The 14,405-nt window shown below is 48.0% G+C and overlaps 1 protein-coding gene across 1 annotated transcript in view; it reads right to left on the minus strand.

Moving 5' to 3' along the window:
• GABPB2 (GA binding protein transcription factor subunit beta 2) overlaps positions 1 to 9,463 on the minus strand; it is a 23,824-nt gene extending 14,361 nt beyond the window's left edge. Inside the window, exons 1-6 of the mRNA XM_077463445.1 lie at positions 9,344 to 9,463; positions 7,834 to 7,941; positions 6,115 to 6,282; positions 5,797 to 5,991; positions 4,904 to 5,006; positions 2,084 to 2,250 (exon numbers count right to left, since the gene is read on the minus strand). Of these exons, the coding sequence (XP_077319571.1) occupies positions 2,084 to 2,250; positions 4,904 to 5,006; positions 5,797 to 5,991; positions 6,115 to 6,282; positions 7,834 to 7,941; positions 9,344 to 9,367 (765 nt within the window). The 5' untranslated portion in view covers positions 9,368 to 9,463. The remainder of the gene's footprint in view (positions 1 to 2,083; positions 2,251 to 4,903; positions 5,007 to 5,796; positions 5,992 to 6,114; positions 6,283 to 7,833; positions 7,942 to 9,343) is intronic.
• Positions 9,464 to 14,405: the final 4,942 nt, after the last annotated feature.

Below are 14,405 nucleotides of genomic sequence, written 5' to 3' on the forward strand. Positions count from 1 at the left end.
TACAGGCCATTTTCCGGGTTCTGGGTCGCTGCGGATATGGGTGGGTGTTGCTGCGGATATGGGCGGTGTTGAAGTGGCTAGGCCTACATTTCCTCTGTGTCGCACTGTCTCCTGGGATCCTCCTTTCTTGTTCCCAGGAGTCTGTGCAGCACCAAGGCGCGAGTTATCGCGCGATTATCTCAGTTGCCATCACAACGGGGCGGGACTTCCTACGACGCCGCCTTGTGATGGCAACCTGAGTTTTTAGTCGGCGCTCCAATTTTAATAAAATGTGCATGCGCGAGATCGGCGCTTGAACGGGCGGTGCATGCTGGTGCATCAGCAGCACAGTGTCCCGGAAGAGGATGCCTGTGGGCTTCACATGCCCACAGGCAAGATGACAACCATCAGCACGTTTTCTAAGTTTTTATATGTGCTGAAAACCAGCAGCAGGAGAGTCTAAACATGGAACTAGTGAGTGAAATTTTTTTATAGAATAACCAATGACATTTCCCCCCCCCCCCCCCCCAAAAAAAAATAAAGCTAGTAGACAGTGGAACCCCGCTTTAAATGCCACCAAAAGAAAGCTCTATTTGTGTGAAAAAAAAAGGACAAAAATTTCATTTGGGTACAGTGTTGCATGAATTGTCAAAGTGCGAGAGCACCAAAAACTGAAAATTGGTCTCGTTAGAAGGGGGTTTAAGTGCGTAGTGGTCAAAAATTATAAGGAAGAAGAAAAGAAGGAGGGAATGAGAGAAGGAAGGAGGGAATTAGAGAAGGAAGGAGGGAATTAGAGAAGGAAGGAGGGAATTAGAGAAGGAAGGAGGGAATTAGAGAAGGAAGGAGGGAATTAGAGAAGGAGGGAAGGAATTAGAGAAGGAGGGAAGGAATTAGAGAAGGAGGGAAGGAGAGAAGGAAGGAGGGAAGGAGAGAAGGAAGGAGGGAAGGAGAGAAGGAAGGAGGGAAGGAGAGAAGGAAGGAGGGAAGGAGAGAAGGAAGGAGGGAAGGAGAGAAGGAAGGAGGGAAGGAGAGAAGGAAGGAGGGAATTAGAGAAGGAAGGAGGGAATTAGAGAAGGAAGGAGGGAATTAGAGAAGGAAGGAGGGAATTAGAGAAGGAAGGAGGGAATTAGAGAAGGAAGGAGGGAATTAGAGAAGGAAGGAGGGAATTAGAGAAGGAAGGAGGGAATTAGAGAAGGAAGGAGGGAATTAGAGAAGGAAGGAGGGAATTAGAGAAGGAAGGAGGGAAGGAGAGAAGGAGGGAAGGAGAGAAGGAGGGAAGGAGAGAAGGAAGGAAGGAAGGAAGGAGAGAAGGAAGGAAGGAAGGAAGGAGAGAAGGAAGGAAGGAGAGAAGGAAGGAAGGAGAGAAGGAAGGAAGGAGAGAAGGAAGGAAGGAGAGAAGGAAGGAAGGAGAGAAGGAAGGAAGGAGAGAAGGAAGGAAGGAGAGAAGGAAGGAAGGAGAGAAGGAAGGAAGGAGAGAAGGAAGGAAGGAGGGAAGGAAGGAAGGAGAGAAGGAAGGAAGGAAGGAAGGAGAGAAGGAAGGAAGGAAGGAAGGAGAGAAGGAAGGAAGGAGAGAAGGAAGGAAGGAGAGAAAGAAGGAGGAAGAAGAAGGAGGAAGAAGAAGGAGGAAGAAGGAGGAGGAAGAAGAAAGAAGGCAGAAGCTTCCAGTTGGGATTTTTACAAGGTGATCATATCCCCCCTCCAGGTTTGAATAAATAAAATGTAGCTAATCTCCCCTCCATGCCCTTTCACCCCCAGCACAGCCGCAGTGTAGAGCACATATCCCATCCCCCACACATTGGTATAAGTGGTTATATCTGCCCGTGGATCAAGCCCAGAAGTCTTTGTCGCAGCAGAAAAATTCTCAGTTTTATTCTAATTTTTTTGTATCCAGAGAGAAGGCTTTTACCAATTTACACCAGAAAAAGGGGCTTGTAATTTCTCAATACCAGGCTGACCAGGTCTACACATATCAGTGTTGCCCTCTATCTTTTTTTTTTTTTAACCAGCAGCCAGTAAAACCTTGGCTGTGCCAGTAAATTTTTGGTGCCATGTGAGTAAATTCTGATCCGGTAGGTTGGCAACACTAACCACACATACGTCATACAATTGGGGGGGGTATACCTTGTTCGCCATTCTGAATCGTCACTAGAAGCGGATGGCGGATGTGGTCTGTGGTGTGGAGGTCCTCCAAATGGACGCCATCCGTTACTATGGTTATGACTCTCTGGCCGTTTTCCATCACCTGCTGGACGGACGACTCGCCAACAGAGCCTGGGGGGGGGGGAGGAGAGAACAACACATACAATTATTTTTTTCCCCGGCTGCGGAGATAAAAGTAAAACCCAACAATCCCTTTACAAAATCAACGGTCCCTGACCACCCATCAAATAAAAAATTAAGGTTTGGCTTGAAGCCCATCTCTTGGACAACAACCCCCCCCAATATGCTCTGTAATTGGCTTGGTAAAAAAAAAAAAAAAAAAATTTTTTATATAATAATATATATATATATATATATATATATATATATATATATATATATATATATATATTATATATATATATATATATATATATATATATATATATACACACACATACACATTTTTTTTTTTTTATTTATATAAAAAAACCTCCTTTTAAAATCACTCAAAGCCTTGGTCATGTGACGCTCCACTCCCAAGTCTTGCTCTGTTTACATGAAGAGGGGGTCCGTCTTCAGATGTCCATGGCACTACTGCCTGCATGATGTAGACCAGGGGTCTACAAACTCTCCAAGCAAAGGGCCAGTTTACTGTCCTTCAGGCTTTAGGGGGGGCTGGACTGATCAATGGGAGTAAAAAAAAAAAAAATGCCTCTGCGTCAGTGCCCCATCATTGGTTTTAATGGAAGGAATAGTGCCCCATAGATGGTGTCAGTAGGGGGAATGGTGCCCCCATCATTGGTGGCTGTTGGTGGAGTGGTGACCCAAGGGACAAAAAAAAAAAAAAAAAAAAAAAAAAAAAGGGGGGCACGTAAAGGGCCACATCCGGTGTCCCATCATATAAGGTCCCCCATCAGATAGTGTCCGCTGTGTAATGCGCAGTACACAGCAACACAGATTCCGAAAATAGCCGAAGATGAACGGCGCCTGCGCCGTGAGTCCAGGTTCTAGCCCCACCATCCAAGTGGACATAGAGTAGGAATATATCTATATGATGGCAGGACACTATCTGCCAGAACACCGGCCCTCGGTTTGGTGACCACTGATGTAGACTATCCTTCCCAACCAGGGTTTCTCGACCAATAGGCAATGACCTTTATAACTACCTGTACCAACTATCCCCTCCACCAAGTCCGGCTGCAGACGCACTTTAACTGTGGACAGCTGCTGCCTGTTTACTTCCTAGATTTACACAGAGGCACCCCTCCAGCTCTCATTGGCCCTCTTATGGACTCACCTTCCCTCCCTTCCTGGCAAACTCTCACGAAAGTGAGAGAGAGAGCGCTGTGCATGATTTCATAAGCCTAGCCCAGGGATGGTGAACCTTGGCACCCCAGATGTTTTGGAACTACATTTCCCATGATGCTCAACTACACTGCAGAGTGCATGAGTACCATGGGAAATGTAGTTCCAAAACATCTGGGGTGCCAAGGTTCTCCATCACTGGTCTAGGCTTATGACCAGACAAGAAACAGGAAGTGGACTGTTGAAGTTAGTTATTTACTGGCAGAAAAAAAAAGTTTTATTAACCAAAGTTAAAACAAGGGCAGAAGATTTAATACAGTAGATAGAAAGTTGAGAAAAAAAATAAATAAAAATAAAACACACAATAACGTGCAGCAATCTGGACTAGCATTAGAGCCCGCTGCGCAGCGGGGGACCTGATGCGCGTGGCCGCCGATCGCATGCACGAGCGCCAAAGACAGGAATTTGTGTGTGTAAAACACACAAAATGCCTGTGCTAGCAGAGGGAGAGGAGACATGTCCTTCGTTCCTACTATGTAGGAACAGTGAAATGTCTCCTCTCCTACTCAGTCCCATCCCCATATACAGTTAGAACACACATTTAACCCCTTGATCGCCCCCTAGTGTTAACTCTTCCCTGCCAGTGTCATTTACACAGTAATCAGTGCATTTTATAGCTCTGATCGCTGTATAGATGTCAATAGACCCAAAAATGTGTCAAGTGTCCGATCTGTCCACCGCAAAAAAAGAAAAAGAAAAGTAAAACCTTCTGGGGGGCTGAAGTGGTTAATAGTAGAATGGATGCTTCCTTTGCGACTATGGGTCTTGACAGTTTCTATTACGGCTTCCTGTTCCAGGAAGTTCGTCCAACTGTAAAATTGCACCAGGAGGGGCTGAGGGGGCTCTGAACAGAACTTCCTGAAAACATCACAGCACCCGGCCTCACCACTCCTCTCCAGAGGCCCCCCCCTCAGCCCTGAAGCAAGTAGTAGGCTGGCTCTTGGGAAGGGGTATGCAAAAATCAAAATGCATTGATGGATAATCACATACGAGATAGAGGTGTGTGTGTGTGTGTGTGTGTGTGTGTGTGTGTGTGTGTGTGTGTGTGTGTGTGTGTGGGGGGCAGCTGCAGCAAAAAGGTTATTGTAGCACTGGGTGCACCTATGTGCAGATTCAGCCATCTGTGTGTGGGTAATGGTTAGAACCTCTGTCATGTTTCCCTCTCTTCATTGATAGCATTGGATTTCACCACACTTCTTGCTCTGTTGGTTACAGATCATAAAAACACACACACACACACACACACACACACACACACACACACACACACACCTCTTCATACGGTCATTACACAAAGAACTTTCTACTAGATGTCCCACAGCACATTTATTTTTTTTTGCCCAGAAACAAGCTTTACCCCACTGATGACATAAACATGACATGAGCATTTCAGCTGCCAGGAGGTTATATACAGTACCGGAAGCGTCAATTTCCCCCGATGTGAAGATGTAGTGTGGTGACGATACGGTGATTGTTTCCCCGTCTGATGTCATAGTACGGGACTGTTCCTGCATTGCTTCCTGGGTGAACAAAATGGATTAACGTTCACAACTTAAAATAAATAAAAAGTTGGCTACTTGAAACAAAAAAAAAAAGACAGACACCAAGTCAACTCGCGGTGCTGGGGCACATAGAGGCACAAAATGCAACCGCCGTCTTCACACAGCACAGAGGATACCGGTGCTCAGTATCGGACCACTGTGAGCAGTACCGTGTGATCGATGTGTAATCAGGTCATATCGTAAACCATAGCCACGAATCAAATCCATCACTGTTTACTACTGTGTTTTATCTGCGATTGGCTCGGGTACCATGTGATCACTGGTGACCAATCACAGCACCCTGTACCATGTGATAGCTGCTGCCCAATTACAGCACCACAATAGTAAACAATGAGTCAAGAATGAAAGCCATTCATGACAGTTCAAACAATTGCTTGTTACAGTGATAATCACTGAAACAAGCAATCACTGAAAAAAAAAAAAAAAATTATATATATATATATATATATATATACACACACACACACACACATACATATATACACTTTTTTTTATTAAAAATGTATATAATTTTTAATAAAAGTGTGTGTGTATACAAAAAAATTTTTTTAATATACACACACATATATACATATATACATATATATATATATATATATATATATATATATATATATATATCTCTATATCTATATCTTTTTCGAATAATAAATAATAACCCCTAATCACCCCCAGTACAGTGCGAGCACAGACACATTTTTATTCTTAGACCGCAGGCGCAACGTCAGGCAATTACACCCCCACCTACCTGTAGCAAGATGAGCAGCACGGGGTTATTTTTCTCCAGAGCAATATCAAAGGGAGTTTTGCCGAATTTGCTGTAAGCGTAGAGGTCCGCCCCGTTCTTGATAAGCAGGTCCGCCACGTCCTGCCGATTGTGCTCCATGGCCCAATGTAACGACGTCATTTCCAGCATGTCCTTAGCATTGATGCTGGCCCCATTCTAGGAGGGAACAGAAGGCGGTTAACTCTGCTTTTCAGGGGGGAAAAAAAAAAAATAGTAAAATAAAAAAGGGGGCAAAAACCAGAATTTGATGCAAGTTCTGCCCTCTGGGTGTCATTATACCCTTATAAGCACGTCCACAATGTTCGCGTGCCCCTCAGCCGCCGCTATGTGAAGTGGGGTCCTGTCTACTTTAGTCCGGGCGTCCCTGCTGATACCGGCCTGCAGCAGCACCTTGACGGTGGATAGGTGACCGTACTGAGCCGCCAGGTGCAGAGGCGATGTTCCAAGCTGTGGGAAGAGAAGAAAAAATAAAAAAAATAAATAAAAAAAAAAAAAAATGGGGGGGGGGGGGGGGGGGGAAGAAAAAGTCAGTGTTCAGAATCCATCAAGCGCAGGCAATACCGACTATGACATGTTATCTAAATCAGCGGTCGCCCAACCTCCCCGGCACTGGCAATGCAAAACTCCTCCATGAACCAGGGGGGGGTGGGGCGGTTTCAGGAAATTGGGAACCGGTGCACGTGCCCACCGTCTGTCACCTCCAGACCAGCACGGGTGGGCTGGGAGTTTAGGGTGCTGGAGTGGTGTGTGCTGCCGGTCACCTCCCTTGTGTGAACGCCGCCTGTCGCCTCCAAGGGGGGGTGGGGGTGTTGGTGCAGTCTGCCACCCCTGGACCCACATGGCTTCTTCTCCATAGGTATGGTGACAACAGAGGGAAGAGAGTAGTGGCGCTGGGAGAAAAAAAAAAAGGAGTGGACACCCTCTGGTGGTAGGAGGATGGCAGTGCAGCTTACGTTGGCTCACCGCTCTCCTGCTGCCTACCCACCTCCACATGGACTGTATTTATACAGTGAAAGTGCATTTTCTTTCTATTCTTTAGCGCCGATCACAGTATTAGTGTCACCGGTCCCCAAAATTCAGTTGCATGTTTGATCTGTCCACCACAACCCAAAAAGAAAAAAAAAAAAAAAAAAAAAAAAAAAAAAAAAAGGGAAAGGGGGGAAGAAGCGAATTGCCGCCATTACTAGTAAATAAAAATAAATACAAATCCCGTAATTTGTAGACGCTATAAAACTTTTGCACAAACCAATCAATATTAATGTGATTTTTTTTTTTTTTTAAAAGAAAAACATGTAGCAGAATACATATTGACCTTAACTGATGAAGAAATTAGATTTTTTTTTTTACTGGGCATGTTTTATAGCAAAAAAATAATTTTTTTATAATATATATATATATATATATATATATATATATATATATATATATATATATATATATATATATATATATATATATATATATATTTTTTTTTTTTTTATTTATTTTTTTTTTTGCTATAAAACATGCCCAGTAAAAAAAAAAAAAAAATCTAAATTTCTTCATCAGTTAAGGTCAATATGTATTCTGCTACGTTTTATTTATTTTATTTTAAAGAAAAAACACAAACACGCAGAGGTGATCAAATACCACCAAAGCAAAGCTGTATTTGTGAAGGGGGGGGGGGGGGGGAAGGAAGAAGGGAGGATATCAGTTTTGTTTGGGCACAACATCGCACGACCGGGCAACTGTCAAAGTAACGCCAGTGTCGTATCGCAAAAAATGGCATGGTCATGAAGGGGGGGGGGGCTAAAAACCTTCCATGGCTGAAGTGGTTAAGGCCTGAACTCTACATACCCACCTATCTAATCAACCCCCCCCCCCCCCCCTTTCACCCAGTGTGCCCCCTCTCTATAGAATACACTCACACTTCATTTTAATGGCTGAAATCAGACAAGAACTGCCCAAAAGACCCCCAAAACCACATTCTTCTGCTCTGTTGCAGAATTCCATACCCACCCAGTCCGTGGTGAACGGAGCTCCATTCTGCATCAGCTGGCGGACCTCATCGTCGTCGCCATTGCGGGCGGCTTCCAGCAGCTTCTTTCCAAGGTCCAGCGCTACCTGCTGTTAGAAAAGAAAGAAAAAAAAAACAAATTTGGAAAAATAATTTTTTTTGTTTTTTAACAGTAAAATAAATGGAATTTGTCAGGATGGCTGGTAATGGGGGGGGGGGGGGGGGGGGGGGACAGGAAAGCAGGGCAAAAATGGGTGGGAGTGAGCAGGATGGGAGGGGAGGGGGAGGGGTAGACAGGAAGAGGAAGTGGTTAGAATAAACATTCCTGGTGTTGGTGGATTCATTGAGCCCCCACCATCTACACTGGTACACACACACGCGCGCTTCGTCTTGTGCAAGAGCGACGTGTATAGAGGCTTTGATGGAATATTTGCAACTGTTTTTAAAACCCTTTAAAGCAGATCTCCAATTGGGCGACAATCGAGTTTGCTAAAATTGTTAAAAAAATGCACTATTTTTATAAAATGATTCCCCCCCCCCTGTTTTTTTATACTTTCTTAGCATCTCTGTGCTGCTGATCTCCTCCATCCTCTTCGATATAGATAGATATACACACACACACACACACACACACACACACACACACACACCAGCTTTGCCCTGGTCCGGCTCACACATGGTTGCGATGCATTGCGGCAGGGTGACAACACGCGAGTGCAGTTTGGGAGGCAGGGCAGAGTGTTGTCATCCTATAACAGGAAGTGCCAAATACAAGGACCTTCAAGGGAGGAAGGCCAGGGATTAATGTTAAAAGTGGTTGTAAATAGTATCTGTTGATCCTCCCATTCCTTAGGACCTGCTCCTCCTCAATGGCAGAAATCTGTTGCCACCACAGTCTGTACGCTTACCCCACTCACCCTGTTTCCCCCCAAAAATAAGCCCCTACAGAGTCCCATCCCGGGGAAAAGGCCTACAGAGTCCACAAGGGGGGGGGGGGGGGTATGGGGAGGAAGAAGTGCAGTTGAGGAGGGGTAGAAGGAAAGGTTGAAGAAGGATTTGGTTCAGGAGGGGGAAGGGGGCACACTGGGTGAAGGGGGAGGGGGCACACTGGGTGAAGGGTGAGGGGAAGGGGCACACTAGGGGAGGGGGGGGGGCACACTAGGGGAGGGGGCACTCTGGATGAAGGGGCACACTAGGGGAGGGGGCACACTGGGTGAAGGGGTTCTCTGGGTGAAGGAGCACACTAGGGGGGGCACTCTAGGGGAGGGGGCACTCTGGGTGAAGGGGCACGGGGCACACTAGGGGAGGAGGCACTCTGGTGGGAGGGGGTGAAGGGGGCACACTGGTTGGGGGGGCACAAATAAAGGTAGAAAGGTGTGGGCAGAGGGGTGAATGTGGCGAGTGGGGGAGGGGGTCACACCGGACACATGAGGTAGACGGAGGGTGAAGTGTGAGGACAGACATGACACCCTCTCCCCTTCATACCCGGACTATATCCCCGCCATGACTCACACTCCCTCCGGCGCGATCCGACATCTTCCGCCGGTTGTCGTCTCTCTCGGTCACTCCGCTCTCTCTCCCGCCGAATTACTTTATCCAGCCTGTAGGCCACGACAAGATGGCGGCGGCACCAGCGGAGGAGTACGCGGCGGAAGAGGGGCGCGCTGCGGCCGTCCTAGGACTGAGGGGGCGTCCCCAGCGTGCGGAAGGATATGACGTTGAACTTGGCCGGGACTACATAACGCGTCCTGCGCGCCTGCGCACTCACCGGTCCGTCTTCCATAGCGTTTCCGGGGAGATGACGTCACCCCGCACCTGCGTTCTACGTCCCGGACACTGGGAGAGAAGAGACACAACATGGATACGATGTAATGTCATGTGACTGGAGGGGGCGGAGCTCAGACTACACAATTTCCATGGACAGGAGACTACTCACACATTTTTATAGAAGCTGTATTCTATATTATATTATCCAGGAAGTCAGTCTGAATGTTTTTGAATGTACCCCCTTCTTTATCCCCAGCCTCATTCAGACACTTCCTGTTGCAGGGTGACAACGCTCCGTCCTCATCTCTCAATTGTGCTATTGTGTTGTCATACAGGTTTCCAACGGGAACCAGAAGCTTAATCTCAGCACACATTACACAGGAATGATGTCACCAACAGGAAACCCACCCTAAGAAATGCAGTACAGCCATCACTTGGGGGGGGGGGGGGGGGGTGCAGGTGGACGGGAAGTGGCTGCAAAGAGACGGCATCACTAAGATGTAGCAAAGAAGGAAAAATATGGAAAATTATTCAGGGAAAAAAAGGAACTCTTTGTGCTGCACAGAGCACAACTGAGCTGCTGAGACACTGCTGGGAGGAGAGAGTGGGAGGAGCTACTGGGAGAAGGAAGTAGGAGGAGCTGAGCTGCTGTGTCAATGCTGGGAGAAAAAGGTAGGAGGAGCTGAGTCACTGCTGGGGTAAGAGAGTAGGAGGAGCTGCTGGGAGGAAAAAGTAGGAGGAGCTACTAGGAGAAGATAGTAGGAGGGGCTACTGGGAGAAGGAAGTAGGAGGAGCTACTGAGAGAAGAAAGTAGGAGGAGTCGAGCTGCTGGGAGAATACATTAAAGCGGAGGTCCACCCTAAAATGGACCTTCCGCTCATCGGATTCCTCCCCCCCCTCCGGCGCGCCACAATTGGCACCTTTCAGGGGGAGGGGGGTGCAGTTACCTGGATAATCCAGGTAACTGCACCCACTTCCGGGATAGCTCTCTGCGGAAAGGGGCGTAGATTACGCCCCTTTCCGCAAGTGTCCACCCATTTCCGCAAGTGCCCTGCTGCCTGCTGGGAAAACACACAGATCCCAGAGGCAGCGGGGACCGTCCTTATTGCGCAGCGCAACTCGCGCATGCGCAGTAGGAAACTGGGAAATAAAGCCGAAAGGCTCCATTTCCTGATTCCCATACCCAAGATGGCGGCGGCAGCACCCGAGAAACGATCTACAGATCGGCTTCGGGTGCCGACATCGCGGGCACGCTGGGCGGGTAAGTGTCACTATTTTAAAAGTCAGCAGCTGCAGTATTTGTAGCTGCTGGCTTTTAAAAAAAAAAAAAAAACGCGGAGTCCCGGCGGACTCCCGCTTTAAGAGGAGCTGAGCTGCTGTGTCACTGCTGGGAGGAAAGAGTGGGAGGAGCTGCACTTATGAGACACTGCTTGGAGGAGAGAGTGGGAGGAGCTACTGGGAGAAGATAGTAGGAGGAGCTACTGCGAGAAAAAAGTAGGAGGGGTTGCGTCACTGCTGGGGTAAGAGAGGAGTTGAGCTGCTGAGTCACTGCTGGGAGGAGGAGAGAGTAGGAGGAGCTGCTGGGAGGAGAAAGTAGGAGGAGCTACTAGGAGAAGATAGTAGAAGGGGCTACTGGGAGAAGAAAGTAGGAGGAGCTGCTGGGAGACAATAGTAGGAGGAGCTACTGAGAGAAGGAAGTAGGAGGCATGGAGCTCCTAGGAGAATAAAGTAAGAGGAGCTGAGCTGCTGTGTAAATGCTGGGAGGAAAGAGTGGGAGCAGCTGCACTTCTGAGACACTGTTGGGAGGAGAGAGTGAGAGGAGCTACTGGGAGAAGAAAGTAAGAGGAGTTGAGCTGCTGAGTCACAGTTGGGAGGAGAGAGCAGGAGGAGCTACTAGGAGAAGAGAGTAGAAGGAGCTACTGTGAGAATAAAGTAGGAGGAGTGGAGCAGCTGGGAGAAGAAAGTAAGAGGAGCTGAGCTGCTGGGAGGAGAGAGTGGGAGGAGCTACTGGGAGAAGGAAGTAGGAGGAGCTGAGCTGCTGTGTCAATGCTGGGAGAAAAAAGTAGGAGGAGCTGAGTCACTGCTGGGGTAAGAGAGGAGTTGAGCTGCTGGGAGCAAAAAGTAGGAGAAGATAGTAGGTGGAGCTACTGGGAGAAAATAGTAGGAGGAGCTGAGTCGCTGCTGGGGTAAGAGAGGAGTTGAACTGCTGGGAGGAGAAGCTACTAGGAGAAGATACTAGGAGGAGCTACTGGGAGAAGGAAGTAGGAGGAGCTACTGAGAGAAGAAAAGTAGGAGGAGTGGAGCTGCTGGGAGAATAAAGTAAGAGGAGCTGAGCTGCTGTGTCACTGCTGGGAGGAAAGAGTGGGAGGAGCTGCTCTTCTGAGAAACTGCTGGGAGGAGAGAGTGGGAGGGGCTACTGGGAGAAGAAAGTAAAAGGAGCTGAGTCACTGTTGAGTAAGAGAGGAGTTGAGCTGCTGAGTCACTGCTGTGAGGAGAGCGTGGGAGTAGCTGCTGGGAGGAGAAAGTAGGAGGAGCTGCTGAGAGACAATAGTAGGAGGAGCTACTGAGAGAAGGAAGTAGGAGGAGTGGAGCTGCTGGGAGAATAAAGTAAGAGGAGCTGAGCTGCTGTCTCAATGCTGGGAGGAAAGAGTGGGAGGAGCTGCACTTCTGAGACACTGCTGGGAGGAGCTACTGGGAGAAGATAGTAGGAGGAGCTACTGGGATAGAAATGTAGGAGGAGCTGAGTCACTGCTGGGAGGATAGAGTAGGAGGAGCTGCTGGGAGGAGAAAGTAGGAGAAGATAGTAGCAGGAGCTACTGGGAGAAGGAAGTAGCAGGAGCTGCTGGGAGACAATAGTAGGTGGAGCTACTGAGAGAAGAAAGTAGGAAGAGTGGAGCTGCTGGGAGAATAAAGTAAGAGGATCTGAGCTGCTGTGTCACTGCTGGGAGGAAAGAGTAGGAGGAGCTGCACTTCTGAGACACTGCTGGGAGGAGAGAGCAGGAGGAGCTACTAGGAGAATATAGTAGGAGGAGCTACTGGGAGAATAAAGTAGGAGGAGTGGAGCTGCTGGGAGTAGAAAGTAAAAGGAGCTGAACTGCAGAGACAATTCTGGTAGGATAAAGTAGGAGGAGCTACTGGGAGAAGATAGTAGGATGAGCTACTGGGAGAATAAAGTAGGAGGAGTGGAGCTGCTGGGAGAAGAAAGTAAGAGGATCTGAGCTGCTGAGTCACTGCTGGGAGGAGAGAATAGGAGGAGCTGAGCTTCTGAGTCACTGCTGGGAGGAGAGAATAGGAGGAGCTGAGCTTCTGAGACACTGCTGGGAGGAGAGAGGAAAAGGCTAAGCTGCTGAATCACTGCTGGGAGGAGAGAGGGAGGAGTTGAGTTGCTGGGGCACTGCTGGGAGGAGAGAATAGAAGGAGCTGAACTGCTGAGACACAGCTACAAGAGGAGAGTAGGAGGAGCGGAGCAGCAGAAACACTGTTTGGAGGAGAGAGTAGGAGGAGCTGAGCTGCTGAGACACTGCTGGATGAGAGAGGGAGGAGCTGAGCTGCTGAGACACTGCTGGCAGAAGAGAGTAGGAGAATCTAAGCTTCTGAGACACTGCTGGGAGGAGAGAGGGAGGAGCTGAGCTGCTGAGACACTGCTGGCAGAAGAGAGTAGGAGAATCTAAGCTTCTGAGACACTGCTGGGAGGAGAGCGTAGGAGGAGCTGAGCTGCAGAGACACTGTTTGGAGGAGACTTTAGTGAGGAGAGAGTAGGAGGAGCTGAGCTGATGAGTCACTGCTGGGAGGAGAGAGGGAGGAGCTGAGCTGCTGAGACACTGCTGGGAGGGGAGAGTAGGAGGAGCTGAGCTCCAGAGACACTGCTGGGAGGAGAGAGTAGGAGGAGCTGAGCTGCAGAGACACTGCTGGAAGGAGAGAGTAGGAGGAGCTGAGCTGCAGAGACACTGCTGGGGAGGAGAGAGTAGGAGGAGCTGAGCTGCTGAGAAACTGTTGGGTGGAAAGAGAGATGATCTGAGCTACTGAGTCACTGCTGGGAGAAGAGAGGAAGGAGCTGAGCTGCTGAGACACTGCTGGGAAAAGCGAGTAGGAGGAGCTAAGTTGCTGAGATACAGCTGGGAGAGGGAGCTGAGCTGCTGAAATGAACTCTACCTTCTGCTGTGAACTTTGATGATGAGTTACCCCACAGTACCTGCAACTACTAAGGTCAGTGGTCATTCTGAAACTTTTTTAAGTTTTAACTTAGATGTCCACACCCTGATCATAGTTCTTTTTAAGCTGCTTGGCTTCAATCACATAAAAAAACTCTTGTTTCTTTTTAAAGACTTAAATTTATGAACCCGGTTATTGTGAATTATGGAATTTTTAAAATTAACTTTTTATCAGAAACATATTTTTTTAGAGATGAACTCGACCCCCTGAAATAGTTGCATGGTTCTCCACCGAGGGCTGAGCTTGTGGTATCTATCTCAGGACATCCCCCCCTTCTCTCCCCCATGACTGCTACTACTTTCCATTCTTTGGAGGCTTCAGCTCTGACAGGTCCTCTTTAATGCCCAACTTCAGAAAAATCAAAACTCTGATCCAATAGAAGAGCCACTGGAGCTCAAATTGCTGAAAAAGTGAATGCGGGTTCCAGTAGAAAGGTGTCGGAAGACACAGGGCATCACAGATTGCAGACTACTTGGGGGTGTCCATGCTGACCCATGTCTACAGGGGACGTGACCACCATGTCTGGACCACGGAGCAACGGAAGAAGGTGGTCTGGTCAGATGAATAACGTTTTCTTTTCCATCATGTGGATGGT

Source organism: Lithobates pipiens, unplaced genomic scaffold, assembly GCF_037356315.1.
Source record: "Lithobates pipiens isolate NorthernLeopardFrog02 unplaced genomic scaffold, aLitPip1_a1.2 Scaffold_30, whole genome shotgun sequence".
Lineage (NCBI taxonomy): Eukaryota > Metazoa > Chordata > Amphibia > Anura > Ranidae > Lithobates > Lithobates pipiens.